Source organism: Rhea americana, unplaced genomic scaffold, assembly GCF_003343005.1.
Source record: "Rhea americana isolate MKP2758 unplaced genomic scaffold, rheAme1 scaffold_259, whole genome shotgun sequence".
In the NCBI taxonomy this organism is placed as follows: Eukaryota; Metazoa; Chordata; class Aves; order Rheiformes; family Rheidae; genus Rhea; species Rhea americana.
The window spans coordinates 94,839-120,580 of record NW_028186378.1 but is presented as its reverse complement, the minus strand read 5'-3'; the positions used below and the strand labels follow the sequence as shown (position 1 = coordinate 120,580).

Here is a 25,742-nt window from a genome sequence, read left to right as displayed (position 1 = left end):
AGACATTATCCACGTAGATATTCTTAGGAAAAGCTTATCGGACTGAAAAAATGTTGTTTGTATTGAGCTGCTTCTGCTCTGTTACCAGAGTAACGATATATGGCTGATTGTAGCAATGGCTCATTTTACTTTGTTCATGCAAACGTTTTGGCAAGTGGGAAGCAAAGCAGATACCTAACAAACAGGAAAGGGGAGGTACAAGTTTCTTCCATTCCAAGGCTAATCCCTAAAAGCTAAAGGAAGAACTGTCTGTGCAGGAACTAGAGTACGGCTATTAAATCTTATGTCTCATATGCTTTGGCATATTTCTTTTTTTTTTNTTTTTTTTCCTTCCTGACTCTTTAATTTTCAGTGGTAGCTTATTTCCCTTTGCTCTGGTGCTCTTTGTTCCATACTCATTAGGTGTTTTATCCCGGTGATGTTTTATGCGTTCTCCCCGTGTGCTTTGTGTAATCTGCAGTGTTTCCAGCCGCTAGCTCCTGTACTCTTATTCTGCTGTACTGCGTTGTACCTACTTGCATCCTTTCCCGATGCCCTGTAACGTTCATGACCAGGATCCAGATGTTTCCCCAGTGTCTGACCAAGCTGTTCCAGCTATTGCACATCTGATGACATCTGAAATCTGTTACTGCCTCTGTACTTCTGGGGGCTGCTTTCTGAACGGTAACTAAACCAGCAAGCAAGTGTCCTTGATTTGAGAAGTGAAACAAAATTTGATTTTGTATTTATGCCCTTTCTTAAAGCTTTACACCCTTTCCTGTCACTGGCCTGGTAGTCCTTAAAATGGTATCCGTAACCTTTATATTAAAATGTGTTTTTTCTCTCTCTAAACTGGTAGTTTATGGATATTGTTTTGAGCAGTTACTGAGGTTTGTATCTACATTTTATTGTTGTAAATGGCGGAGTTGTGTTCGACAGCTGCCAGCTTTTCTGCAGATGAAATTTGCAGTTCAGTTTAGACCGGAGTGAGATGATATTGCTGATAGTAGAATATCGGCCATTATTTATATTTCAACTGTTTTTACACATCAGGGACAAAAACTCTGTTAATGCCCATGTGGAAAGGGTCCCAGCTCCAGAGCCTTCCCCGACCTGTGCTAATACCATAGAGACAAGGGTTGAAATACTGCCCCTTGTCACAGGCTCCAGATCTAGTTATTGCGCTCACCTTCCCTGCGAGCACCGTCAAGACACATGCATTTGCTCTTTACTGACGAGTACCAAGAGCTGAGTTYGTTTTGAATTCCTGCTTCCTTGCCGACAGCTTTTCTGCTGGTATTTGTGTCCTGTGGGTACCTGTGGGCGAGCGTGTTGTGGGAAATGCTGGCCAGTTGCAACTGTGTAGCAGCAAAGTAGAAAAAACAGTGGATGAGCAAATATTAGTTGTTTTCAGAGTGCAGAACCAACAAACAAAGGTGGCAAAATCACTCCAGAAGCAGTCGGGTAGGAGTTGAGATTACCACTGAGTTTTGCTGCGTGGACGATGGGACTGAGTTTTCTGGATGCAGCCATTCCGACAACGGCAGTCCAGCGCCAAGAGCCTGAAATACACTTCAGCTAATTGCTATTTGCACTACCATACTTCATTACCAAAGCAGTGTGAATGCACTCCAGGATGAGGAGAACCCGGACCTGATCTCAAGGGAAGCAACTGGGCTGTCTGACCCTGTGTCTTGCGTGACCACTCGGAAGAGGCGACGAGTGGTTGTGGTGGGTGATTCCACGCTGAGGGGGCAGGGATGCCTATCTGCCGACCTGACCCCTCCTCTGGAGAGGTTTGCTGCCTGCCAAGGGCGAGGATACAATATGTGTCTGAAAGGCTACCAAGGCTTGTTCGCTCATCAGACTACTACCCTCTGCTGCTGTTTCACGTGGGTGCTAATGATACAGAGAGCAAACTAGAGACAATCAGGGAAGACTTCAAGGCCTTGGGCATGGTGGTCAAGGGTCTGGGAGCCCAGGTGGTCTTCTCATCGGCCCTGCCGATTAGGGGGAGGCATGGGAGGAGGAGTAGGAAGATTTCCCAAATCAACAACTGGCTATGCCGCTGGTGTTGGCAACAGGGTTTTGTATTCTATGACMATGGAACATGGTTTGAAGACCAACAGCTGGTGGGGAGAGATGAGATTCACCTCACCAAGTGGGGCACATTTGCCTTTGCCAACAGGTTGGCCAGCCTAGTAAAGAGGGCTTTAAACTAGATAGGAGGGGGGAAGGGGGGTGTCGTACAGAGCAGGTAGACACCAAAACGCAAGTTGGGTTGGGAGGCCTCCAACRGGTGCAAGCAGCTGGGGATGTGCATTTGGGACATGGCTAWGGGGGACCCAGGTATACCCTTCCTGGGAAACCTGCAGGCATCACCACCTCTTTGAAATGCCTGTACACCAATGCACGCAGCATGGGGAACAAACAGGAGGAGCTGGAGATCTGTGTGCGATCGCAGGGCCATGATCTCATTGCAGTCAGGGAGATGTGGTGGGATAGCTCACATGACTGGAGTGCTGTCATGGATGGCTATGTGCTTTTTAGGAAAGACAGGCCAGGAAGGCGAGATGGTGGAGTTGCTCTTTATGTGAGAGAGCAACTGGAATGCATCGAGCTCTGCCTAGGGATGGAGGAGGAGGAGGAGGCAGTTAAGAGCTTATGGGTAAAGATCAAAGGGCGGGCTAGCATGGGGGACACTGTTGTGGATGTCTACTACAGGCCACCTGACCAGGAAGAGGAAGTTGATGAGGCTTTCTACAGACAGCTGGAAATAGCATCACAATCTCAGGCCCTGGTTCTCATGGGGAACTTCAACCACCCTGACATCTGCTGGAAGAACTACACAGCAAGGCACAAACAGTCCAGGAGGCTCCTGCAATGCATCGATGATAACTTCTTGTCACAAATGGAGGAGCCTACGAGGAAGGGTGTGCTGCTGGACTTTGTCCTTACCAGCAGAGAGGGACTGGTTTGAGATGTGAAGGTTAGGGGCAGACTTGGCTGCAGAGACCATGAGATGGTGGAGTTCAGGATCCTGCCAGAAGGAAGAAAGGCAACAAGCAGGATTGCAACCCTGGACTTCAGGAGAGCGGACTTTGGGCTCTTCAGAGACCTACTCGGAGGAATCTCATGGGTTAAGGCCATAGAAGGAAGGGGGGTCCAGGAGAGCTGGCTAGTATTCAAACATCACTTCCTCCAAGCTCAAGAGCGGTGCATCCCTATGAGTAAGAAGTGCAGCAAAAAGGGCAGGAGACCTCCATGGGTGAGCAAGGAGCTCTTGGCCAAATTCAAACAAGAAGAAAGTCCACAGAATGTGGAAGAGGGGACAGGCTACTTGGAAGAATTGTAGGAATGCAGTCAGAGTATGTAGAGATGCTGTGAGGAAGGCTAAGGCCCAGTTGGAATTCAGTCTTGCAAGGGATGTCAAGGACAACAGGAAGAGCTTCTTCAAATACATCAGTAGCAAGAGGAGCACCAGGGAAAATGTGGGCCTGCAACTGAATGGGACGGGGGCCCTGGTGACAAGGGCTACAGAGAAGGCAGAATTACYGAATGCCTTCTCTGCTTCAGTCTTCACTGCTAAGGGCAGCCCTCACGAATCCCAGAGCCTGGACATGAGGGAGAGTCTGGAGAAGGGAAGACTTTCCTTCAGTTGAGGAGGATAGGATTAGAGATCTGGGCAGGCTAGACATCCACAAATCCATGGGCCCAGATGGGATGCACCCACGAGTGCTGAGGGAGCTGGTGGATGTTGTTGCCAGGCCACTCTCCATCATCTTTGAAAGGTCCTGGAGAGGTGCCTGAGGACTGGAAGAAAGCCAATGTCACTCCAGTCTTCAAGAAGGGCAAGAAGGGGGACCCAGGAAACCACAGGCCAGTCAGCCTCACCTCCATCCCTGGAAAGGTGATGGAACAGTTTCTTCTGGATGTCATCTCCAGACATACGGAGGAAAAGAAGGTGATCAGGAGTAGCCAGCATGGTGGATTCACCACGGGCAAAGTGTGCTTAACCAATCTGCTAGCCTTCTCTGATGGCATGACTGGCTGGGTAGGTGAGGGGAGAGCAGTGGACATTGTGTGCCTTGACTTCAGCAAGGCTTTTGACACTGGCTCCCAGAACATCCTGCTAGATAAGCTCAGGAAGTGTGGGTTAGATGAGTGGACAGTGAGGTGGCTTGAGAAGTGGCTGAAAGGCAGAGCTCAGAGGGTTGTCATCAGTGGTGCAGAGTCTAGTTGGAGGCCTGTGGCTAGTGGCATCCCCTAGGGCTCAGTACTGGCTCCCATCCTGTTCAACTTCTTCATCAATGACCTGCACAAAGGGACAGAGTGCCTCCTCAGCAAGTTTGCTGATGATACCGAGCTGGGAGGAGCRGCTGGTACCCCTGGGGGCTGTGCTGCCATGCAGAGAGACTGGGACAGGCTGCAGAGCTGGGCGGAGAGGAGCCTCATGAGATTCARCAAGGGCAAGTGCAGAGTCCTGCACCTAGGGAGAAATAACCCTAGGCAGCAGTACAAGCTGGGGGCTGACCTGCTGGAGAGCAGCTCTGCAGAGGAGGACCTGGGAGTGCTGGTGGATGACCATGAGCCAGCAATGTGTCCTTGTGGCCAAGAAGGCCAAAGGTATCGTGGGGTGCATTAGGAAGAGTGTTGCCAGCAGGTGGAGGGAGATGATCCTGCCCCTCTACTCAGCCGTGGTGAGGCTTCATCTGTAGTACTGTGTCCAGTGCTGGGCTCCTCAGTATGAGAGAGACATGGAGCTACTGGAGTCCAGCCATAGGGCTACCAAGATGGTCAGAGGACTGGAGCATCTGCCCTCTGAGGAACGGCTGCGAGAGCTGGGCCTCTTCAGCCTGGGGAAGAGAAGACTGAGAGGGGAACCTTATCAATGTGCCTAAGTACCTGAAGGGAGGGTGTCAAGGGGACGGGGACAAACTCTTTCAGTTGTCCCGTGTGACAGGACAAGAGGCAATGGGCAGAAATTGAACCACACGAAGTTCCACCTGACCGTGAGGGGGAATTTCTTCACTGTGAGAGTGACAGGGCGCTGGATTTGGATTAAGCAAAAGATGCCCTATTCTGTGTATTACTCCTACATTTGTGCTGCCTGGGTGACTKTAGTGCTGGTATTATGGTGAGGATACTGCTTTTCCCTCCAAAGAAATAAACTCAGCATTAAAATTATTTATATATGTATGTATGTGTGTATTCAACAAAGATTTAAGTCTTTCCTGGGGTGTACATGCTACACTTACTGTGGGACAGGTTTTCCAAGCTCATACCTCCTCCCTTGGGTACCTTTCGGCTCGAGTGCTATCCCTCTCTCAGTCAGGTTGCTTTAAGCCCTGTGAAAGCTGTGGTGAGCTTTATATGGCTTGTTACAAATGCTGTTGTCCAGAGTATAGCCATTTCGTATGTACTTTTGGAAGGTCAGTTTTGTCTGAATTTTAAACAGTGAAAACAGTCGCCGCAAAATGTTGCAGGTCTAATAGTGGGAAGGCTAAAAAAAAAAAAAAAAAAAAAAAAAACAATGTGGTTACTTTAAAAGAGAAGTTTCTTTCTTTTTTTTTATGAAGTTAGGTAGAACAAGTGGAAGAAACCACCAAATGCAGCTTAATACACATAAGTATTTCTGTAGATAACACTGGGAAGCTTTTGCTTTTTTTTCCTTTTGCTTGATTTAAGCTCCATGAATGCCCTATTGCCTAGGTTGTATAAAACTTCTGGGTTTGCTCCTTGAGATAAAATCTACAGAGTGGTGTCCAAATTCTTCTCTGGTGGAAGCGGTCGTTTACTGACTGGAGCTATTTTGAGAGGAAAACGTTAATTGAAGAAGTGACCTAGATGTGGTTAGCTGATACTGCGTTGGTCCTGTGCCAAGTAGATGGCCTGCAGAAAACTGGTCGGGGTGTAAAGCTGTAAGATGCTTCTGCGGAGCTACCTGCCAACATCCAGTTCTTTCCTCCCAACTGTTTTACTTTCTGAGAGTGCAAAAATGGGATGATATTCCTTACTAGCAATGAAAGCGGTTCGGTATGCCCTGTGCATACAAATTCTGATGTTTTATTGATTCCTTTCTGTTCGTAAACAGGGACCTTCCCATTCGCAAGGCTCTGGGGCTACAGTGCTTGTGAAAATCTCCGGTTTTAGAGGTCCACAGGCCCGAAGAGTTGAGTCCTGTTAATTTTTGTTCTTGCTGAATCTTGCCTCTGAAGCTGCTTCGTGCTGTCCAGGATTTTCTAATGGGGGGAGTTTGTTTGAACTGAGGAATGTACTTCTAGCGCTTTCGTGGACCTGTGGTAGGAGGAAAAGGGAGATCTCAAACTAGCATTCAGTTTACAGCTAAATCATCTTTATCAACTTTCCAGCTAACCAGTACGTTTCACATGAGTATGACTTTTAATATTTCCCCCCACCCCAAAAAAGCATTGATTAGAGGAATAATTGCCTCTAAAACTGGTAGCAGGATATATGGAAATCGTTGCATGATATTGTTTTTTACAGATGTTCTTGGATCAATTCCTGATTTACTTTGGTAATCCATGCCAGCCTTATGATGGAGCCTTTAGTTATTGTTTAGACTGTATTTTTAGCAGCGGCAGTTTGTGACAGCTGCACGGCATCGTAATTTATAAAGTCGCTTGCAGCTCCCTAACTGTCTTTTAAGTTGCAGAACTGTACAAACTGTTTGCTGCAGCGTTCTACAACGTAAACATTATCCTCGTTTATGGGGAAGAAGGTCCGTGTCAACAACCAGACTTTCCAGCTTCTGATCACGTGCTTGAATCATATCTCTGAGATAGATTTCCTGGCAGAAACATAAGTAAATGTTTCTTTTTTTGTTTTTTGGTTTTTTTTCGTAGCGGGTGATATTCATGTGTAAATCTCTCGATAGTAGGAGGTCTCTTCCCTCCCCGTCTTCCTAGTCTTTGGTTCCAGTTGTTAAGCAAGACCAGGAACGCTGACCTGTTAAATACGGATAACTCGCAATAGTACCATAGGCGTCTCAGGGGGWTGTCTGCCCGTTTGTCTGCCCTGCTCCTTTCTCTGAGCCTCTTGGGGCTTAGAGGAAAAGAAAGCTCTGGTATCCTGAGAGGCCTTTTTTTAAGTCTCAGAACACCTTGTAAGAAGATCCTTTCATGGAAAAAAAGCCATACCAACTGATCTCGCGCCCAGCTTCAGTCACATACGGTTGCATGGGGTGGATGAGCCTCTTTCACAAGAACAGACTGCAGTGTAGGGTGGTCACCTGGGGCGCTGTGATAGCTTCTTGGTGAGTTTTCCCTCTGTAGGTGTCCTTGTTATCCCCTAATGTAGCAAAATTGGACGCTCTTCTCAAAGTGAATTGTTAACCTACTCTTAAGATGTTGGATAACAAGCTGCTTCAGTGTTTGCAAAGGAACTTAAGATAATAAAGATATGATCATTGCACGTTTTGAGATGACCTTTTGGTTTATTCTGTGTAGTTAATGCGAAGGCCAAATATTTGACTGAAACTACAATTATTTTTAGCTGTAAGTCTGGATTGTGAGACTTGGCTTGTAACGTGGATGGGATGTTAGCTAGTTTTTTGTTGCTTGGTGAGTCGGAGAGCTTGGCAAGGTAACTATGGCACTCCTAAGTTTTCAAATACTTCTAGAGCTTTCCCAGCTCATGTCTCTAATATGGGGTAGGATTAAAGTAGATCTCTGCCCTTCTGCTTGGTGGTCTTTGAAAGTACAGCTAGTGTTTCAATTTACAAAATTGCCAGTCCTGGTGAAAACAGTTAATACTACTTATAGCTCTTCCAAGCATATTAGRTTTGAAGTAGGGCCTAAGAGATGGCAGAGACTAATTTTGCGGGTAAACCAGCGGAGAAGCCTTTTCTAAAAGGTCTCTTACAAGGTCTCTCATATGCACAGCTCTTAGGCGGATGTTTGTATACTCAGGTTCTGTGAGAAACTCCTTACCAAAACCATTTAACCCATCTCTTGTAGTCTKGGATTTTAAAGTTACATGGTTTTATTTATTATTATTATTAAGCAAAGAAACAGATAGCCTATGAGGGAACTATTCTTAATTTGATCTATTCCAAAATAGAATAATCATTTAACTTCTCTTATACCCCTATTTCAAAGTTCAGAAGCAGCAAGGCATTAACATACTCAATGTGAAAATATTCCTGGCAGTATTGCTTTTGAATTTGGAAGCTGAATGAAGTCCCGGAGCTGAACGATGGATGCGCCGCACACGCTCCCCAGGAGGCTCAAACCCTGCCTGCCAGCACGGCTTCGGTTCGCCCGGTTTCCGTGCAGCCGAGAAGCACTTGGGCCTTTCAGCAGTTTCCTTCCTCCYCTTGCTGCGTCACGCTCTGGCCTCAGTAGAAAATAATCTGTTGATACTGGCAGGACGTTTCGGTGATGAAAACCGGACATCGCTTCCCTAAGAAGCGTTGGGTTATGTATATGCAAGTTCATTGCCCTGGTTACCGTTTACAAGGAGGTTTTGTTAACTTTCTCAGCCGAGCTGCAAGGATGCCAGGATGCCCGCAGCAGCCAGCAATGCTGAAGTGAGATGCATGCRTAGTTTTTTCTGCCTTCGTGACTTCAGAAGGGTGTTACTCAGTAGACTTTTTTTTTATGTAGATATTTTTGAAAATCAGAAGAATGAGATTATGAATTTTACTCAAGCCTTTTTTTTTTTAATCCAGTTTTTCTTTTAGTATGGATTTTCCAGCCTTTTTCCTCCACAAAATGAGACTTGCATCATCTGTTTGCAATGTTGGTAGTAAATGTAGTATAGAGGGATGTTACCAAAATTCTTAGAGGTGCTACTTGAAGACAATAAAGGAAATAATAGAATTTCATTTTTAGATAAGAAAGGAGGAAAAAGTGTGGAGAGGTTTATTTTGTTTATCCAAGTATTAAAGCAGAGATATGTTTCATCTACATAAATGTGTTGAGAAACGAGTTTTCCGATGGTTRTGCATATTATACGTGCATTCAAAGTCTTAGGAAATACAGACCTGCCAATGTAGATGTAATTCTAAAATGAGCTATTATGGGACTCTGAAAGTAATGAATCATGGCTTTGCATCAGTACTATTAATATAGGCTGAGTGGAAACTATCTGTCCTGTGAGTCTCAGTGCAATGCAGCTGATTTTTTTTTAGGATGTTACAAAGCTATATCTTACAGTCAAACTATGTATCATGACAAATAAATGCATATAATAATGGAAATAAATATTTGTCCAGTGTGATGAGTTATGTATGCAGGTGGTGGATAGTGTTGCGAGGTGGCTTCTGCTTTGCATAAGAGTTAGTATGGAGGGCGCAAGTTGGAGCCACTGTGCTGTATGTTGGTGTGTGTGGGTTTATTTATTTATTTATTTATTTAATCTTTTCAGGGTTGACATTTGTCTGTAAAAGGTTGGTCTATTTTATTCGTACTTGAAGCTCTACTTCCCTTCTCTCTTGACAAACTAGCTGTGGCACAACACACCCTGCAAACARAAATACTGGGTTGGGTGTGAGCGGTGTTGGAGCCCAGGCGTCCCTGACGTGCGTTTGCATTAGAGGTTACGGTCACATACCTTGAAGACTACCTGTTCCTTCTGTCATCTTCTCTTTCCCTTTGGACACAAACTCCTTTTGTAATGGTAGGTAAGGGGGGGTTTTGAGGCCCTTCTTGCTTGTGAGGTCGGTTTTTAGGATTTAGACCCGTGTTTATATATGAGTGAGAGCTTGCATGTTTGCAAAGGTGAGGTGCGTTCCCCAAAGAGTGATACGGAGTCTGTGTCACCAGAGCCTCAGCTACTGTCCCTGGCCCCGTCCTTTTCACGTCGTTCAATTTTCTTAGTACCTCCAATGAACTTGGAGCTGATCTACCAGGCTTCTGAAAGTGTCAGCTGGTTTGGTGGTAGTGGTGGTGGGTTTTTTCCAGCTTCTATATTTTATTGTGAGTGGTCTTCCTACTGAAATGTCTTTCTGAATTAATGTCATTCATGTTATATCTAACGTCAGCCCTGTTCTGAATGGGGAATGGACAGACATAAATATGGTGAACTGAAGTCATACTGCTTAGCAGAACTTAAATCTTTTGATTGTTTTTCCAATTGCAGGGGAGGGGTGACTAGATAGCTGCTCTCGTTTTGAAGAAATTCGTAGGTAGACTAATACCAGCTTTCAGATAGTGTTCTCTAGCTGCTGTGAGTAATTCCCTTCTCTCCGACTCCCTGCACTTCAAACTGCTGCTCTCAGCTTAATGATGCTCGATAGCTTTGGGTAGCAATCAAGCAAAATGCCGACACTGAGCATCGCTGGCTTCCTTGRCTGTGGCTCAGCTCATCTAGCTGCAGAGCCGTATGTGCTTGCTTTTCCTTTACCTGTGTCTAAGGATTTCAGGGCAGCGTCAGGAGGAAGGAGGGGGTAGGAGGAGAGTGTATATGCGGGTGCGGAGATAAATGCCGTTCTTGAGAAATCTGTTAGGACCCGTTAGCAAATCCAAGCAGAACAGGCCTCACTTCCCACCAAATCGGTTCAAACACATTTAAGCGTGTGTTTTGGATGCTGTCAGCTTTGTGTTAGGGAAAAAAATGGAAGGTCGCTAGTGCTAAAACAACATGCTGCTTATGATCCTTTAGTTTATATCAGGAAGTCTGTTGCACGTTCATGTATTTTAATCCAGTGTGAGGTGTGAAACACTCCCCAAGTAAACCAAATAAAAAAAACATCTTGGGTTCTATATTGACTTGGAAAGTAATGTTTTAAAAAGGGCAATTTTGATAATTTATACTTTGTATAGGGAGCGTTCACATCTCTAGTGTATCTTCCTCGTGCCAAGTAGTACAAAACCTGTACAGATTTGCCAGTAAATGCAGGAGGTTTTAACTCTCCCCAACCAAGCAAACCATAACGAACTACATGTTTTAAACCAAGAAGAAAATATGCACATGCCTTTGTGCTGGGTTATAGTGATGCTTCGGCTTCACATACTTGCATAAATCTTCTCTCCTACCCTGTTAAAACTTCTACACGTAAGGAAAGGTACGTTTTTCCTGAAGACTAACTTCAGCAGCCGACCGGTCGCTGGCCTACCTTGAGGTAAGCTGCTGTAATCCAGAAGCGCACGTGCCATCGCTGGCTGGGACTTTGAGATTCCTGCGTTGCCCGATGCAGTCTCCTGCGCCAAAGTGAGATGTTGAGCGGTCTGCAGGAATTACTGAATAACTTCACTTGGACCTAAGGACACTCGCAAAAGAAAGTGCTGGAGGGCTCTGAGCCCTTGAAGGATTTGCTCCGTCGTATTTCACTGCGGCAGAGTGGGCCCGCGTACARCCCAGAGGCAGAATTCACCTGCGTCAACGCCCATCCCCAGATAAGCCAGCTAGCTCAGGTGGAAAGCACCGCTCAAGGACGCCGCCAGGAGCGAGGGCTTAGGCCGTCAGTGGGAAGAGAGTGAGGAGCAAGACTTCAGCAAGAGCTTGAGGCAACTGTTTTCTATATCAGGTGTTTTAGGTTGCGTAAAGACCTGTTTGCTTCTCCTTTTAGCTGTTTTAAATTCTTGCTGTTTGTTGCTCTTGCTGAAGGAGGACTGTGTTTTAAACCATGTGAATAGGAAAACATTTYCTCCCTAATCATGTTTCATTGGCCTGGTTTGTGATACCAGTTTAAACCGTACCAGAGGAAGAAACGGATATTCATTAAACATAGGTTTGAATTACAGGTGTTTTATCTGTTCTGAATCTTAACTAGATGTGAAGTATGACTGTTARTGCACTAGCTAGATTACCTTGCGCAGTTGTGTTTGTCTTTGCTGGTCATTCAAGTATTTTGCCATGTAGGTGTACCCGTAATATATACTGGCTAGCACACGTTTACCGAGAAGAAATTGAATACAGGGCCACAGTATATTTTTGGATCTCCAGTTATCAGCTTTCAGAGTAGCTCAAGTCTGATTTTTCTAATTAAAAAAGAAAAATGCCTTTGAGTATTGATTAGGAAATTTGTAGTGATTCTTGATTAGGAAATCAACTCTCTTTCACAGGAATATAAATTCTTTCTAGATGTTTTAGTTTATATTTTCTTATGCACATCAAAGTAGATTTCAGACTGTTCAGTTCAGAAATTTCTTTTAAAGCAAAGCTGAGTCCTTTATCCTGGAACGAAAGAAAATGCGAATTAAGAGAAMAGATAACTTCTAGGCTTAATTTCTTCCAGTAATGAGTAGGTGAAGAGTTTTGCYTTAATTGCTTTGCAGCAAAGACTCAGCAAATGTGGATTATGCCAGCCAAAGAGTTCATGGATTCATCTCTTAAATCTGAGGCTCCAGATTTTTGTATAACAGGAGGACCAAGAGAAGATTAAGTGAATTTTAGGAGCGACTGGATGGTGGGGCTTTTCTTGGCTTTTCCAGGAACAACGAGAYGTGGCTGGGGTCCAGGGGCTGCCACCGAATCCAGCTGAAGTATCACTCTCCGAATGTAAAATAGCGCCAGTGCTTCAAAATTAGCTAAAATATTGTGAGCAGCATGGAAGATATTACGGGAACAGCGTGCTCTGCCAAGGTGAGCTCCGGATTCCTGAGCTCACGGAAAAAGTGAGCGCGGCTGCGGGGTGGAGGCTTTGCCGGCCGCCCAGGAAAGCGCGCAGGGCTCAGTTGCTAGGTAGCAACCTGTTTTTTCTCGTGTCTGCAACCTAAGAAAAACCGGGGCCAGGAAGAGATGACTGATAGCGTTCGCTATTGTTGCTGCTGCCAAATTTCAGTGGCTTAAGTGAGCTGTTTAAGCCTCGGTAGGTCTCTATGCACCCGATGGTTTCCTCCCTGCACCRAGAGTTTCCTCCCTGGGCTCTTGGCTTTGTGAAGGTGGGCTGGATRTGTGCATTTGGGGTGAAATCGGAGGGATTCAGGAGTTGTCACTAATTCCTGTGGAGTCAGGATTTCTGCTCTGACTATGGATTAGCTTGCTCTTAGGTAGACCTTGGAGGGTCGGCCCAGCTGGCCGGCCCGCTCTGAAGTGTGCCTGTGTGTCATTTTGAAACTCTCGGGTACTCTAATTTGCTTCTGCTACGCTAGTAATAACATGAGATGCTGCTTTCCACACCAGCATGCATCTAGTAATGATTTTAGAATAATAACTAATAGAAGCAGTAGCAAAAAAAAAAAAAAAAAAGCTTAAAAAAATGTAGAAAGAAAAGGATTAAGTGTGCTCTATTTTACTGCTGRTGTGTATCTGTTCAGAAGCTGGCAGCTTAAACACACAAGTAATGGGCGGAAATTTTGGTAATGCAAATACGATCATGCAAATTTGAGCAGATCTGTAGTTGGCTGTTGCTTCTACGTGCAGTGCTTGGAGAGGAGCCGCGTGCGCGGCTACGCGCCGCGTTGCTGTAAGAGATGCCCGTCGGCCGCCTGCGAGCTGGCGCTGCGAGCCTGAGCCCTGCCCCGCTTTCCCGGCGCGCGTCCCTGAATCGCAGCAAACGAGAGTGGCTTACGGATTCCCCGGCGCCAGCAAGCGCGGCTGGAGAAAGCYGAGTTATTTGGGCTTTTCCTGGGGCTCGTGGCGCCGTGTCACCTGCGGCGTGACCACTCCCCCGGCCTCGCAGCGCTGCCTCCCGCCGYGCCTCCGGAGCGGAGCCCGCAGACGCCCGAGCGGCCGGACCGGAACGCTTTTCCTGGGATGCTAAGCAAATAAAAGCAGAAACCGAGCGGCGCGGCTCGTCTGCTTGCCTTTCCACTGCGCAGCCCCGGCCGCAGCCATGCAGGCGGAAGCAGACTGCTGGAGCCCCCGAGCACAGAAGCTGGTAAGGCGAGGGGGAGGGAGGGACGAGCGATCCGCTGCTCCAGAGCTCCGCTCCTTCGCCCCATCTTCCAAAGCTGGAGCACGACCATCCATCCTGGGAGCATTTGCGTTAACGCCGTGCTTCCCTGGCTGTTTGCTCTTCGGTCAGGTCCCGTGGCGTTTAATAAGTCCTGCCCCCTAGCTGCGTGCGTTTGCACGTATGAAATATAAACTTTTTCCCCCCTGCTGCATAGGGACAAGAGCTTCAGTTCCACTATGTATTTTTCCAAGCCACTTTACAGAAGTCCTTGAAAGATAACCCGTATCGCTCGTGTGTGCTAAGAGTTCTTGAACGTTTTTGTCAAACTGCCGCGTTGCTCGGGTCGCTCCCCGCAGGCTCCCGCGCCGCGTGCTGTACGGCTGAGCCTGCCTGTGCCGTCCGAATCCCTCAGCAAGGGTCGCAGATGCTTTGTGTATCTGCAGCGAGTGGTTTTTGGTTTGTGCGCGCTACGCTGGTAGGTAGCAAAGCRGTAGGTTACCTTCGGCGAACGTGCCGCCGTGCGCTCGGGGAGAGAGAGGCAAGGAGCCGAGCGGGACGCGGACTGGCCGATCCCTACGTGATTCCCGGGCAGGTTGTCGTATGAGTAACTGGCACAAGGTGTACTTAATCCTCRGTAAAGGAAGGTGTCTTTATTTTTCACGGTGTTTACGGAGCATTAGAAACCAAGTCAACCTGTGGCCTTGCAAGCTCCTTAGCAATAGTCATTAGTCTTATCCCCTAGATAACCTTAAATATTTCTTCTACCATTACAATAAGCAACTATGAAATACTTCTGATCTGTCTCGAGGCCAACTTAATACAAGTGCAAACAGTGTAAACTCCATAGTGTTTGGCAATATCCGTGACTAACAAAGTGGCTTTAATAGATCTGAATTTCAAGATACTTTAAAAATTGCTTAAAGTTTTTTTTAATAATAAACTCTGTAGCTGAATTGAAACAGCTTGCCGTCTCCAAGGTGCTTATTTTCCTCCTGTGTTTTCCCCCCCTGCTAGTTTGAAATCGCCCACGAGTAGAGCAGGCGTCACCAGGTTGCGTTTGGCCACCGAAGTGTAACTCGAGGCCGGGGGATGAACGCTAGCCTAACGCACGGGGGGGGGTGGAAAAAGCCTTTTTATGCGGGACGTGGCAACGTCGGCTGCGGGTGCAGACGGCGCCCGTGTGGACGGCACCCTCGCTTCTCGTTGCTGAGGGGTATTTAAAGAAGGGGGCAACCGCCGAGCAGCCGTAGCTTCTCGCCTTGCCCAGGCGAGGTGAAACACCGGGCTTTCTCAGACGCAGCGGTGCTGCGGCGGTGAAGTTGGGCTCCTTAAGGCATGCTAAAGCTCTGCCGCTACCTAGAGCGGAGCTTTTTCTTTCACAGGCAAACTGGCTGTTAAACAGGGGTGTTGAGTGCCAGGCAGGTGGACCAGGAAGAGCAGCGAGCGTTTCATGGTGCGACCACGCGCTTCRTTTGGGGCTCAGTGGCTGTAAATTTGGGGGAGCCACTGCAGCGAACGACAAAAACGCTGCAGAGCATATGGTTGGAGTTTTTTAGGCAACTTAGTTATCTAATAAAGCAGTTTTTCTCAGCTGGTGTGTATTTCCACGTTCTTCTCAGCAGCACGGTTGTCTTCTCCCCCGGTTTTGCTCGCGGGGCTTTGCRGAGCCCCTTTAGGTTTTCTTGCGTGATGCGCAGCAGTGAAGCTGCGGCTGCCAGCTCTCCTCGTCGGGTGAGCAGCGCTTCGTAAAAGGGAAGTTGCAAAAGCTTTTTAATGATTGCAATTAAGCCTCATATTTTATTCTTAATTTTTTTGCCAGTGCTCTGTCACTTGAGGCCTGTATTACTCACTAAGTCGATGGTGAATGCTAGATGGCTTTAAGATCTCTTCACCCTTAATTTTCAGTGGTGGTGTGTGTTCTCCATCTTGAATCCTTTGAATAATTATTTATTTTGGCAGCCTTGAGACTTTGATTTTAGCTTTGGCAATCTGATTTTTTTTTTTTTTTTTTAACAACTTTACTGGTGGTTGCTACATCCAGCAGCGTTGGGGGTCTCTCACGGGATAAGAGTATCTCTGCGTCCACCACCTCCCTTCAAGGTGACTTGGAGCTGGTCTTGGACAAGTTTATCTGCTCGCACTGGAAGAAGGCCAAATTCATTCAGGCAAAGCCTGTTCTGATTTAGTCAGCAAAGAGAGAAATGTGAAATTCAAGTTGCTGTTTGCAGGCTGTGCAAGAGCTCCAGATATTTATAGCACAGAGCTGTTAATGTGAAAATAAAGCCCAAGACTTCCCAGGAGTGCGGTTTGGAAAAACTCGGACGAGTTTAGTCGTGCCCCTGCTTTTGAGGAAGGGCTGCTTCATAAATCCGATGCTCTTGCTGAAAAGCCTGCAGCCGACAAAAAAAAAAAAAAAAAAAAAAAATGTAATTCTTTGATTTGCGCTCCAGTTAATGCCCAGGCTTTTAGTTTGACTTCTGCAATGCCCCACACCATAAAGTGCTAAATGCAGATGAATCCGTACCTGGATCGCTGCGTCATTGAATTTCCCTGAGCTCCTGAGTGATGCCTGGTTTGTCACCCAGAGCTGCTTGCAGGATGTCAGAAGTGCTCATTCGAATGAACTARCGCTGCTGATGAAGGGGTTATGAAGAGCATACCCTGTTCATKTAATGACCAGCCTGATTATAGCAGAGGACCTTCCTGTGAATGCTCTCCAAAGGCTTGTGTGGAGCCTCAGCTGAGCAGGGGCTGCAAACATCGAGGTAAGATGATTGTCTTGTGCAGCTGTATATCTATTTTTGCTTCTTTTCAGGCAAAGACTTTCCTGGGCACCTGTGGATTTTCTGGAGCTMTTACTTACCCCTAAGCTCTAATGGGAGGCTGCATACTGTTTCTTAAATTTATGCACTTGCTCCRGAGCAGAAGTGCCAAAGTGGGACGTATGTTGAGTAAGAAGTGTAGTTAAGCCTCTCTTAACCAATCTCACGTGCGGAAACAGGATAAATTTTATTTGGAAGTATCTGGTTCATGCTTAATCATCACCTTAATGCTATCAGTACTGCCACGTAGGGAGAGACCATTGCTTATTGTATGATCGTTTCGCTCTGCAGAGAACTTGTTCTCCTTGCATGTTTGTAGCCATGAGTAGTCTCGTGTTACTGCTGATTTGAAAACTCGGTCGGGAGGGATGGCCTTTCTTGCACAGAGGAGTCTGTATCTTGATTGGAAACCCTAGAGAAACAATATCAGAAGCCTCTGGATGGTACCTGGGCACAGTGGTGACCATGTTTAAAAAAGTAATTGCCAATTTATTTGTAGGTTTGATRCAAGGTACTGGACCTTGAGGAAAGAACCAGTAGCGGCGTACAAACRTGTCGGGTGAGGTTACTGCAAATCCCAGAGCCAGGCTCTTCATGGGCGAGCAAGGCAGGAGGATGAGAGACGGCGGTTTCAAACTTGAAATAAGGCAGGTTCTGACTTGACGCGGAGAAAGAAAAATATAACTGAGGATGGTCAGACATCGGAGTGGGGCCCCGGAAAGGCTGTGGGACCCTCAGCCTCAGAGGCTTTCTAGACCCTGTTGGACCAAGCCCTGAGCAACGTAGTCTGGATTTGGTTGACCCTGTTTTGAGCAGGAGGTTGGACAGGAGACCTCCCGATGTCGCTTCCAGCCTGTATGATTCTTTGGTTTGATGCATTAAAAATGAGGTGTTTCAAAGTACTAATATGCTGGGTGGGATAACATTGTGTTGACTTCTTGCAAAGGTGCCAGTATGACCTGTGCAAATTGTGGAATTTGATAACAAGTTAAAAAGCTATTTAAAAGGATCCATTGGTCTCATTTGTATTAACAGATATTTGATGCTACAAAGCCATGTGGCCATGAAAGRAAAAAGCATGTAAATAAAAAATGCAGTAGTCCCAGGATGCAAAAGATGCAAAGTGAAAAGGTATTTTTACTCTTGCATGTCTTAGAGGATTGAAAATAGGCTTTGTATAAGCAGACGGAGGGCTGCAAAGCTGAAATAGAATAAGGTAAAGACACCCCTTGTGTGGGCAGTTACAAATAYGTCACTGAGAGCTGAAACGTGGTACCGTACGGATGTAAGGTCATGTACTGTGATGTTCCACAAAGAAATTTAATTTACTGCAGTTGGTACTGGTATCTAGGGAACTGCTGAGCCTTGTTTTCAAGGAGGAGCTAGAAGAATTTGCAAAACATTAATTTCATTTTTCACGTTGCTTCATTGTGTTGTTATGTTCCCTTCTGGGCAATATGTGGTTCTGTGACACAGCTAGAAAGCATCTCAATCCTTTGGCCCTTGTAATAAAGGGAAAACAGAAGGGGTAATGTGTGTGTCTGGGTGCTAAGCGTGGTAGTAGCTGCATGCAGGCACATAGTGTTCAACCAGTTATTGAAATTCATGAAGATCTCTACAATAATTTGAATACCAAAATAAACTTGTTCCAGTTTCTTCTGGCAGGAGGGAAGTTTTATAGGAGAGTTATGTATTGCTCAATATGTTTTGCTTATGGAGATTTCAGAGTCCTTTGATTTCCTGATGGGAAAAAATAAAGCTAATTTGCATTGATGTTGATCTTGCTTTCCTCTACATCCGTCCWGTGCTTTTTAGTGTACTCTAGTGCAATTCTCAAATATACCTGTGGAGTTAGGAWGGTTTACACTTTTCCATCTCATGCYGTTTCTAAAGATTTACGGGTTGTGTCTCAGCTCGCGTGAAYACTCCTCTGAATTGTAAGATGCCAAATGTGTTATTTAAAGCTGTATCTTCTGTTTCCGTGCACGCACGTGTGTGCTCTCTGTCTCCCAAAAAGTGCTTTAATCAGCTGGAGCCCTAGGAGCAAATTTCCCCTTCCTTYGAGTATGTCCGGCAGCACTGTAGGKTTTTTTTATTTGGATGATGGCTACTGGCGAAAGGTAATCGTTGGTATTTCGTAGCATACGAATCACATCACAACCTTCTGTGATGAACAGCGCAGAACAGTCCTCGTCTCTGAAGCTGTCCTGTATTTACGGTGGTACCTTCTGTAAGATGGATTTACAGTAGTATTTAAGTATATTTTCAGATAAACAGAACTGGATGATGTAAAATCAATACAATACTCGTTCAAATACTGTGATTTCTTGAGCGTTGGGTAAAAAAAAGTCCTTCCCAAAGGACATTTTAGGGTGTGTTTATATAGTGAGTGCCTTAAAGGATTTCGGACATTGCGGGTAAATTATAATACTGCTTGGCAGGGTTTCTGACTAATATTTGTCCAGTGGCAGGGCTGTGGTATTTTGGACAAACTCCCTTCCAGGTTGGCAAGTGCTACTTAATCCACAGTCACTTATAAATGTTGGTGGTAATACGTGCCTCTTATGTTCAAGGCTGAGTGTGCCGTCATTTGCCTCTATAAATAATGGCCCGCGGAGATGACGAAAGCTGAATGTTTCCAGGTGCAAAAATGCAGGTGTGTGTGTATATATATATATATATTTTTTTTCAATGACTCTCCAAGGCAGAGCCAGTTCTCTTGCAGTTCATCACTTGAATTTCAAGGAAACCAGTGCTTTGCATAAAAGCAACGTCCTCGCTTTGTCSTTTCCGCCATGGGTGTTTGACATTCGTGAAAGACTTTCTGTTGTTGCAAGTGATTTCTAAAGCAGAAGCCACCTATGGTGTAGGAATTAAAAACTYGCGTCGTTTAAATGTATAGTATTTGCCCAACAGGGAGCTGAAACAGTCATCGAAATGAATCTGCCTGCAAAGCAGTTAAATTTTAGGGGCGATGGAATTAAGCAGAGGAAAATTTTGGAAACAACATCAGTGTTGGAGGATTTTCTTTTTTGGGGGGGGAGGGGATTGTGCATTTCTTTTTTTTTTTCCCCCCCCTTTTTAATATAACATCAGTTCCATGAACTTAATTTTTGTGCAGTGGCTATGTATTTTTCTGTTTAGTTAACTTGAGCAGCTCTGCAAGGTTCCCGCCCATGCTCAGCCTTTTTTTTTGCTTTAGCCGTCTTCTCTTAGCTGAAGATTCAAGTGTGCTTCTCAAGAAAACCTTTCTTTTATCTTTTTCTTGAAGGTTGCAACCTCTTTTCCATCGAGTTTGGGTGAATACACTTGGCGGGGGAGGAATTACATCGTTTTGTGCTTTTCCCCTGTTCAGGCATCCTGAGCTGAGGTGCAAGCTGCTGTCCTGCTTCTCCGGATGCTCGACCTTGACGCTGTTGTAGCTTTGGCTGTTAAATTGGCTATTTTGCTTGCAATAAACAGTTTTAGGAGCAGGGGAGCTCAGTGTAATCCCGAAGCGGCTTGTTAGAGCGATCCCTTGTACTCTCCGCTGAGATATTCTTAGTTGCGCTGGGTGAATTGCTCCCAATCGGCACCGCACCGAGCCTGGACCAGCTTTTCCTTTTCTGTACGATRTTGCCTGCTTTTTGGCCAGGCATTAAAAGCAAAATATTAAAAATGTTACTTGAAAGCATGCGCTGGCACTACCAACCCCGTTGAAATGGGGAAGTGCTGTAGATCTCACGAGAGGCCCGTTCTTGGCAGATGTCCACCGTAGCAGGGTTTGGGTTTGGTCACTTGAGCTCAGCTGCTGCGTTTTCTCGGGCTGCTTCCTCCGTTGCCCCGGTCGTTTTGGGCTTAGCTGCGCACAGGCGGGCGACGCGTGTCTAAATGCTGTGTTTGCGAGTGTGGGTGTGCGACGTGAGCTGCTAGGAAATATGGTGCATGGGGTGTTTGCTGTTGGCTGGATTAAGTGATCAGTAGAAAGTAATGTGCACAGCAATGGAAAAAACAACAACAACAAAAAAACAAGCAAAACCTGCCTCTCTTCGTCAAGCTGTTTTCTCAATGCAAGTGTTTCCTCTCTATCCATACAAATAATAATTAAAAAAGAAACACAGAGCATTTGTATATGCAACTGCTAACTGAGGGTAGTGTCTGCATGGGGGTGTATTACCTGCCTGCGAAGCATAACAAATTAGAGAAGGCAGGGCCATTGCCTGCAATAGGGAATTAACTCCTACAGATCTGTTTACAGTCTTGCCGAGTCTCGTCACCTTATTTTGCGCGCTGCTTAAGGAGAGTGTTTCACGTCGAATGGTCCAGCTCTGATTTCGTTGTTCTGTTCCCCTTTGCAGGCTGAAGCAAGGCTCGCAGCAAAGCGAGCGGCGCGGGCGGAGGCACGGGAGATCCGAATGAAAGAACTGGAGAGACAGCAGAAAGAGGTACRCTCAAGGCTTTGGGGAGGTGTTTTGACCATTCTGTTCCCTGAATATAATCCAAGGTCCTGGAACAAAGGGTTAATCTCTGTTTTCCTGAAAAATTAATAGCCTCTGTGGAGCTGGTATTGCTCGGTTAGTTGATCATAGGGTATGAAATGRCCTGAAAAAAAGAGGGACTGTGGCAATAATTTTATCTTTGTGAACTCARTGTAATTATTCACAACAAACACTGGTAGTTACTTTGTAATTAGTGTTTAATATTAAACTCTTTGAGATGTGCAAACTTGTATGTGCATTTGTGGTGGGGGGAGGGAGGGGTTCCTAGCACTTTGAGAGACTTGATGAATATGGAAGAGTCCTGGCACTTCTGTAACTCTTTACTTGCAAGCTGTTTTGCTTTAYTGCCACTGTGGTCAGCCCTGTTCCTAAAAACGGTGGTCCACTGTTGGCAAAAGAAATGACAGAAAAGAACTTCACCTTCTCCAAGATGTTGGAGTTAAAYCCCTAGCAGAGTCTCTCCCATATCTTGGGAAAGTTGGTTGTTTTGTATTATCAGCAGAATTACATGCTAACATACAGAGGCGCAGTAGGAGATTACAGGCTTCCAGCRAAGGAATGATCTTTACTGAAATTAAAGACCCGAAAGGCTCGTTCTGCTGTTGCTTTTGACAAAAAGAAASTGTACTACATGTCCTTTCCTCCGCACCAGGAAATTGTGATCATCATTTGCATGCAAGTGTGAGAAGCTGGAAGCATGCTGTAACAATGTGGATGCAAGCACAAGTTAGCCGAGGTGGCTGAGCCAGTGATGAGGACCAAAAGGGTTTAAAACCTGTATTTGTTAATATGCATTTAATGAATGAGCACAGTAGATATAACAAGGCCAATAGCAATCATAATTTACTCTCTTGAAACAAACTTTGAAGGGAAGGAAAGAATGAAGGAAATGAAGCGGGGTGAGGGGGAAGTRCAAGGGAAGGACAGATGTTCATCTCTGCTTTTGGGTGCAGAGAGAAGTCCAGTTTAGCTTTTAAAGAGTGAATGAAGCTCTGGGAGCAGACCRGTGCTGGGGCAGGCTGCAATACTCAGCCGGAAACGGGAGCAGAACTTGGGCAGTTTGCCCGGGCTGAGCTCTGCGCTTGGAGCGTCTCGTCTAGTCGAGGCAYGCTTGGATGTGTCTTAGCGCACTGCAATTGAATGGTACAAGGTGTCATTCTAAAATACCAAATTTAGTGCGAGCTAACCCAAATAACTCATTCTAATCTGTTTCATGATTCACCAGAATAAGTTATGTAATTTGGCCATACATTTATTTAGCGTTTTGCAAGCTTGACCATCCAGGAAACTTTTTGCCTAGCTTAATCTAAGCCTCCAGATGCGAGGTAGAGCTAGTGAGGACAGCTGCAACGAGCTTTTCATTGGCACAAGTGTCTTGCAAATGTAAGGAAAAGAAATATAAATAAAAAATATTCTAAAGTAGCAATCAGCCCAAGAGATTTGGCATCTATCCCTCCTTTGGAGGAGAACGTACTGTGATACTGGTGTCTGTACAGCTTGTTGTCTGCCATTTTCACTTTTCTTTGCAAACTTTTCAGAGTAATAAATAGCACATYTCACACAGCTGCCATGCTAAATAACCAGGATTTAAAGCACTTGCTTTATTACTTCGGAAGGCTTTTTAGAGCCCGTTACAGGAGTTAAAAAGCAATAAATAAATTTATTGCATGTGTGTGTACTTGTTCATGCTTAGAGCAATGTACATGCTCTGACAGGCTGCTTGTGCAGCATGGGTTGCTCGAGAATATAAATTGTTGATCTAGGTTAAAAGTTTCCAGATGTTACCATTACAAGCTATAAACATGGCAGTATAGCTCTCACTGGCAGCAAAGTGGTGTACTTCAATGATTGGATTTGATGACTGAAAATTGGCTCCTCTCCTGTCCACCATCTAGTATTACAGAACTTAATCTGGGCCTCATTTTCATCATCTTAAAATAATTGGGTAAATTTTAGACTGTGAGTTTACATATATGACCTAACTAATATTTTTGCTTGCTRCTACAAAAGAAATTCCGGTAAAAAAGCACAAGATTACTGAGGTTTTTGTTCTCTTGCTTGTGAATGGTTTTCTATGTAGAATGAACTGCACTTCTATTCGAAAACTATTTGGATGTCCTGTACTGTATTCTCTAGGCTATGGATGTGTGAAGACTACACCAAACACTAGCCACAACTGCGCAGTAAAGCTCATCAGTAAGCCATGGGCAATATGCAATCTAGTACCAAGCTCCTCCTATTTTGGCAGAAATTGTTTAACGTAGCGCACGTAGCTGACAGCAGGACTTGCTGTGTAGTTGACTTTCTTTTGAAAATCAAAGAATTGAATTCGTCTTCAGCCACGTTGCTACTCAGCTCCTTTTCTCTCAAATGGGGCGTATGATTTGAGCTCTTGGCAGGCAACCTGACTGCAGATGGCAGGGAGCAGGCTCAGAGCGATAGATTTGGTACGTTTATCTTTGCTTTGAAATGTAAGATTATCCAGGAATTGTGGTGGCAGCAGTTGACGTGAAACTATGTACTGCTATAGCCAATAGTTATCGGACGAGTTCTGGAGCAGAAATAGATGGACGTGGTGATACCAGCTTGCCACCCGGTCTCGTCTCGTGCCAGGCAGCAGAAAGAAGACATGTACACATGTGTTTATGGGGAGAGGAGAGTAAGCAGCAGAGCACAAGTGCAGGTTTATTGGGAAAGGAAGGCAGGCAAATGAATCACGTTCGCTGAAGCTGAGGGAAACTTCTTTTTTTAGATTAATTTAGTTTTAATTAATACAACAGAGCAAGTTGAGAGTTGGCTCAGTTTTTCTGCRTAACAAATTGTTCCCTCTAGGAGTTAAAATGGAGAAAAAAATCCCCCCCTCCCCCCGTAGCTTGGCATAAGATATATTAAAGCCTTTACTTTTGAGAAATATTTCACAGTAGTGTYTCAAGACACTTAAAAGCTGCAGCGTTAGGGATAATTGTGGCAAAGGTTTCATGGAGGAGGAAGAGGAGTACCTTCTGTGTGTTCTGCTGGCAAGATTTTAAATATCTCTTTGAGGATGCACACTCAGAGACCACTGCTTAAACCGATGTTAAACCTGCAGTGAGAAGAGAACAATCTCCTCCCACTCTTTAACCTGCAGAGTAAGGTTCTTAGGTGCCCGTTCACACAGCCGATGAGCCTGTGCTTTTAGTTCCAGGCAAGCTCGTTATGCTTGTCTCCCCATTTCATCTTCAACTCTGACATTAAGGGCATAATGCGAAGACCTTGGCATTGCTGTTTGGTAAATTCATCCTGCACTAGCGTGCTTATTTGCACCTAATTTTCTGCCTTTGGATTCGTATTTGAAGTAAAACACGTTACTAGTATTTTCTGCAGTGGGTTTTTTCCATGTCTGTTCTTCAAGGTTGTCCACGTAAGCGAACTAGAACCAAGGTCACGTGGCCAAAGGGCTTGCAGGCACTCTTGATGTCCCCAAGGGCCCTGGGGAWTGTAACTCAGGCCGCTTTCCTCCCTTGCTTGGATTTAGTGTCCGCTGTTCTGGCAGAGCTAGTGCTGGCGGTGTCCGAATCCCGGCGCGGGGAAGAATTCGGGGTGTGCATGAAGCTTAGCCTGTGTCTTTCTTGCATGCCTGGYGTGAAGATGTATAGGAAGATGCAGTGTTGAAGGTATAGCTGTATTCAGCAGACTTTGAATTTCTGCCTTCTGCTGCCATCTAACTGTGCTTAACTAGCTTGTTCTRTCTAGTTTATAAGTTATTCCTATGCAAGACTGCTTCCATCAGAAAGCATCTGCCTGCAAATGTTTCCCATCTGCAACAAAACTTGCCTTCAAGTATTATCTAGCCCTAGCAAGAAGTATTTACAAGCAAGCCTGTTGTGGATGAAGCAGTGGCATGGAGAGGTGAAAAATCAAACGTTAAAGCAGCCAGCAAGTAGCTGCCACATCTAAAACGTGATGGTAGCTGGTTTCTGCATCCGGGAAAAAAGCATGCGGCGTATGCAAGAGCCAAGGCCGATAGCGGAGTCAGTGTGCATCTCGGAAGCTGTGGGAGGCTTTAATTCCTCTTTCTCTTAAAGGTTTTCTTAGTGAAAGGTAAGTGAGGTGGTTAGTTGTGTAGGACTGCTAGTTTTAAGTGTGGTTCTTGATTATCCCCTGCACTCCTGTAGGAACAGGAGTGAGCGCTTCTAAGTGGGGCTCTGCRGTTGCTCTTCCCAATTAGAGGAACCCCAACTGGTGGTAGAGGCAGCAGTCGAAAGGAGTCTACCGTGTTTCCCAGAGTCGGCATCCAGGTTGGCCTGGGAAGACCCAGAGGAGCAACGGAAAGCAAGGATGGCCGGAGTGGAGGCTGGACGCCCTGCCTTGCCCCGACCAGCCCGAGGGCTGCTGGCAGAGCAAYCCCGGGGCTGCACTCGCAGAGCAGAGCCTGAGTGTTGGTATTTATTCAGCAGCAAGGCTTATCTGGGGAGGTAGGAGGGTTTTGAGACCGACGTTCGGATTTTGTCATTGTTCTGTTGTGTTTCCCGTAGATACGAAGGTAGGATGTTCAGCAGAGAAGCGTGGAGAGTGAAATTACAATTTCCTTCTGAATTTGTGTAACCACCCAGGTAGTTTTAAGCAAGAAGAGTCTCTTGCTTTAGAAATGCTAGGAGAGGCACAAAGAAATAGTGCGTT

The 25,742-nt window shown here is 45.6% G+C and overlaps 1 protein-coding gene across 13 annotated transcripts in view; it reads left to right on the top strand.

The window, feature by feature from the left end:
- The window catches only part of LRRFIP1 (LRR binding FLII interacting protein 1), a 110,697-nt gene that overhangs the window by 31,055 nt on the left and 53,900 nt on the right, over positions 1-25,742 (top strand). For 12 of the 13 annotated variants that reach the window (XM_085307454.1, XM_085307453.1, XM_085307452.1 and 9 more), the window contains exon 2: positions 20,943-21,029. In XM_085307454.1, the coding sequence (XP_085163580.1) occupies positions 20,943-21,029 (87 nt within the window). Of the gene's footprint in view, positions 1-13,664; positions 13,766-20,942; positions 21,030-25,742 lie in introns of those variants that run through there. The other variant, XM_085307447.1, reaches the window with a different exon arrangement.